A 5,103-nucleotide genomic window follows, 5' to 3' on the forward strand; every position below is an offset into this window, starting at 1 on the left:
CACAAACTTCTGACCAATCACAAAAGTTTGGCCCGGGGGCTTGTGCCACGCTTCCATTAACAGAGCATTGCATTTTAAATTTGGAACTTCAAACTCTTCTTTGCTAGTGAAATGTCTTCAACTACTACCATAACCCACCTCATGGAGCCTGTAAAAACTCATAGCAGGCAGAGGTGATCAGAACCAAAGTCATCACTCAATGAGCAATAACATAAGACAGCACACAAGACTTGTTCAGAAGTTTAATAACTTTTGAGAATACATGCTTTAAAGCAAGAGGTGCTTAAGCATTGACATGCTTAGACCATTATACTTCAGTTATTGGGCTTAGAAAACACACAGAACACGTTCTGAGCTAAATGCTAACAGTTTAGTTGCTCACAAAGACCATGCTGTAGTGCCATCATCTTTAGCATGTTGACTGGTAATTTAGCACAAGATACAAAATACATTAATGAAGATATGAACAAACATAAATATATTTTAAACTAATCAGTTTTTTATTCATCCAATAGTTAAAGAGACAAACCACCAAGAAACACAGAGTGCCACTAGAGAAGTCAATCACCAAGTCAAACACCAGCTAAAACATTTTTCGGGTCATATTTAGTGGTTTTGGACAGTTTTCAGCAAAAATACCAGAAGCACAACTCAATCAATCACAATTCAATCATAAACTAAGCTGTTCTTCTTTCTTTTTTTTAGGTAATGCTGTGACCAATATTCCCTCCACCATCTTCTTCCATTGTTGCATCCTTTTTGGAGATTGGTCTTTCAAATTAGAGTCAATCAAACTTCAGTTCCGACACAAATTACTCCCAGGTTTCTACCATCTAAGAAAATCTGTTCATCTGAAAGCCTAAGAGAGCATCTCACTCAGCTGTGACTGATGAGGGACAAGCTTTCCTATAACTAAACGTTGTAGGAAAATTGTGAGAAAATACTTGATTTTTTTAGTACTGTCTACTGAATTTGGAGTGCTTGAGACCAAGTGACCAGAAACCATATGGCTGAAAGTTTGAGTGTCCAGTTTAATCATGGCCCAGATTTTGTGCACATCTTTAAAATCTTTTTTTTTTTCATGCACATTATTTGGATGCCCATTTTGTGTCCATCTTGGTGCTTTTATGATTTAATCTGCTGGAGTTCACCTTTGAAATAATGACAGGCAGTTTTAAACCAGTTTTTCAAAACTCATTCTTTATCATCTTATGGTTTTTAGACCAGGTTCTGTTTTCTGTCAGAGGAAAGTCATGCAGGAGTCCAAACATAGCAGCTCTGTTGAGATGCAACCTTAAATTATGCATCAAACTAATAGAAAAAATGAGTGATTGGCATTTTTCTTTTATTAACTTTTACTCTTTTCTTCTGAAATTCAGCCATGACAAGTTGAAACTGATCAGTTGTTTTAAATGTTGAATAATCATTGAACTATGTTGAGTAAGCACAAAAACCCAAGGCAAGAAAACACACCAGTCAAAAGGTCCACCTTTATTTCCCAGCAGCATATCTGCTCCTATAAACCCCACAATTCACTGTTTCTCCATTCCTTTACATTTTAGGTGCTAAGACAAAAAGTTATTCAGCTGTTTTTAGGGGTATATTTCATTTAAATCTGTATCTGTAATAACAGAAAGTCTATAGGCACTGATGGCACAAAAAAAGACAAAGTACAATTTAGATTGTCAAAAAATACTTATTACGTCATTTATTGATATTGCCCGCCATGATATTGTATGTGTGCAGTCATTTGATTGTAGCTTAAGCAAAATATTTTATGTACGATTGGATGAACTGTATTAAAGCTCTCATAAAATAATCATTGGATGCACAACTACAGCTGATTAACTTTGAGTTAATCCAATTTAAGATGGCCACTACAACCAGGTGATCTTAGAGAGCACAAAAATGGTTGTAATTCTGTAAATTTTACCGATTTGGTGTGGCTGTAAGTCACAATACATTTGTCTACATCTACATCAGGCAGCAGAAGGCATTTTTTAAGAGAATGCTGGGCCTTTAATTCGAAAACACACAACAGTCACTTATGATAGTTAAACATTGGTGCTGAATGCATATATACAAATTAAAGCTAAACAAAAAGCTTAATGGATGTCTCTCCTACGCGTGGCTCTCCACATTGACAGAAGTAACAGTTGCCATGAAACAGCGCTGGAAAAGGCGGTCAGGGTCTGGCTGCTGATTGTCACAGTCTAGCCTTCCTCTCACAAAATGTTTCTTGAGACCCTGGGGACCTGCAGGGGCACTGCTGTGGCTGCCCTTGGTTGCTAGTGGACTGCATGGTTCTGTAAGACAGAAACAAAAGAAATCTACCTGAAACTTGCGCATAATTAGGGCCTGACAGAATGCAGTTGTTTTATTTGTTGAAGGTACTGAAAAACTTGAGAGGATAATCTGCTGCTAAAAACACAGAGGCTGACTATAAACTGCTTGAGGTTTTATTGTTTGCTGTGAATAAAGGCCAGAGTGTTGTTAGCAGTAAGGTGGTGGAACAAAGCTGTGGGCAAAATGACTAAAATGCTGAGTTTTTAACAGTAAATTAACAATTTTATCTAAGATTTGATGGTGTGGCAAGTGCAAAATAAAATGTTAAAACTCATTTTCATTATTTAGCTCACTTTCTGAGTGTAAAAATCCTAGTTAAAAATAATTTCCCACATTTTATTACTATCTAAATCACTGTTTTTACATTTTGTCCATTCTTAGCAAACACTTTCTGTTTAGTGTTCGATCTGTCCTAGAAGCACGATCCATACGATCAGCTCATTTGCGCACGTGCTGAAAAAAATACTCCCAGAACACTGATTAAGCTCGATAAAGACCTGAAAATAATTATTTCCATGCACAATTACAAAGGTTTGCTAATTTATATCTGGTAAACAGTTTTAATAAAGGGGAACTAACGAGCTACAACAAGAAGCACCTGGGAGAGAAACATGAGGGGCAGGTGAGTGTGGGCGGGGCTTGAGCAGAGACAGGTAGGAGGAGCTGCGGTACACACACCCACACAGACAGACCGTGACAAATTCAGTAGAAAATAGTTTATGAACTGATTGATAAGACTGTAACGTCTGTACACTAACAATGAATTGTGGAAACATCTGAGTTTTTTTTTTATTTTATCTTATTTTTTTGCACTAAAAATCTACATGTGTTGCCAACAGTAGTGTGCTGTCTATAGTTTGTAAAGTAACTAGTGTGTGAACCTCTGTACTGATGTTGCTGTGACACCTGAATTTCCCCTCCGCAGGACAATAAAGGCTATTCTATTCTATTCTATTCTATTCTATTCTATTCTATTCTATTCTATTCTATTCTATTCTATTCTATTCTATTCTAAATGTTCCCTTTTTCTAGGAAACATTGCGGGTGACAAAAGACTGAAAACAAATCCATTCTGTCATCAAGTGGTATAGCTAAATGCTACATGATAAACATCAAACAAAGCCCTCCCAGAAGTATTTCTTTTAGCATAAAGTAGCAGATGGTAGGATCATGCTTCAGGGACAGACTGACAACATTTCTAAAGCTGCTAATGCTACTGAAGATAGTATTTAAAATCTAAATTCAAATTGAACAGTTCAAAATTAGCAAAACATAAGAAATGTGAGCAAAAATAACAATAAAATGTTAATAGAAATGTGTTAAAACCAGGATTTTACACTGAGAACGTGAGGTAAATAATGAAAATGTGCAACATTTTTAACATTTTATTTTACACTACATAGAAGCCTGTTATCAAATCTAACTAATTAAAATAGTAGATTTAAAAACAACTGTCACTGGCCAATGTGCCAATAAATAATAAATAGTAAAAAATAATACTGAACACAATAAACCATAACAATAAATAAATAAATGAGTTAAAGTGTGACATAAAATAAAAAATATTGAAATTATGCAAAATAGTCATGCAGTATTAAAACCACAATCATTATTCTTTGCTCTAATCAATGCTGCTGAAACAGAGAAGAGGCAGACGATGGGAAATCAGCTCAAAGTGGCAGCATTGGATAAGAAATAACTTTAGAGCCTGTGGGTTGGCTGGACTGTAGCTGGCTAATTGGAGAGCATTGGAGTCTTCTGGAAGTCTGAAGACTTCTATCATCAAGTTATCAGGGGGTTTGGAGCAAAACCAAACTGCTGACATTTTCCCAATGTATCCTAATGAGGCTCAAGAAAAGCTTAATATTTCAAAAACTTTAATAGTACAAAAAGTCAACAATCATCACCTGAATGCTCTTAACAACTAGAAGTTTGAATGATTGGAATGGCTTCAAGTATGCAGGTGTAGACAGGCGGCAAACAATTGCACACGTGGACCAAAAAGGATCTCAACAGAGTGCATTTCGTGCACGCTAACTGTATGTATGTGTAGTCCTGCCTAACATGAACAAATGTTTCTTATCATGTTTTTACTGACCACAAACATTGAGTGGGAGGTTGTAAAATAAAAGGAATGTTTCATGTGTGGAAATGATCCAAAAGCAGCAGGTGGCAGGTGGTCAGAAATCTGTCGTGAAATTGGAAAAATTGCAACAGGCCAACCAGTCATGGTGCACCAACAAACCATCTGTTAGGTTCTGCTTTCCTAATTCCATCAAATCCAAAAATAAGATACGAATCAAAGTCAGTCAACAGAGCATTTAAACAAACTAATAGATGGAGCTTTTCTCATGCACAAACAAATACTGCTGCACCCAACTCATTACATCATCATTACTTTATTTGTTCATTCAGTTTTTATTGCCATTTTATTGTTTCCAGGGTCAGGAGAAAATGCAGTCTGTCAGTTACAGGCTGCAGTTATCACAGAGACAAACTACAAGCCTGGCATTCCTTTCATAGACGAGACCAGGATCAACAATAAACAAACAACAGAGTTGTACTCATTTACGTCAAACCTTAAATAATTACTCTTATGTAATACTGCAGTATTTTACAGAATCTTGCATGATCTGTTAGCACCTTTAGCGTATGTTGTGGATAAAAGTATGTAAAGTACTTGAAATAAATTACTTAGTAAGTAAGTAAGTAAGTAAGTAAGTAAGTAAGTAAGTAAGTAAGTAAGTAAGTAAGTAA

At 35.9% G+C, this 5,103-nt stretch overlaps 1 protein-coding gene across 1 annotated transcript in view; it reads right to left on the reverse strand.

The window, feature by feature from the left end:
• Window positions 1–329: 329 nt before the first annotated feature.
• The window catches only part of LOC106529295 (membrane protein FAM159A), a gene marked incomplete at its 5' end in the record, with an annotated part of 7,274 nt that continues 2,500 nt past the window's right edge, over window positions 330–5,103 (reverse strand). The window contains 1 exon segment of the mRNA XM_014024670.1: window positions 330–2,306. Within this exon segment, the coding sequence (XP_013880124.1) occupies window positions 2,122–2,306 (185 nt within the window).

Source organism: Austrofundulus limnaeus, unplaced genomic scaffold (assembly GCF_001266775.1).
Source record: "Austrofundulus limnaeus strain Quisiro unplaced genomic scaffold, Austrofundulus_limnaeus-1.0 Scaffold435, whole genome shotgun sequence".
Lineage (NCBI taxonomy): Eukaryota > Metazoa > Chordata > Actinopteri > Cyprinodontiformes > Rivulidae > Austrofundulus > Austrofundulus limnaeus.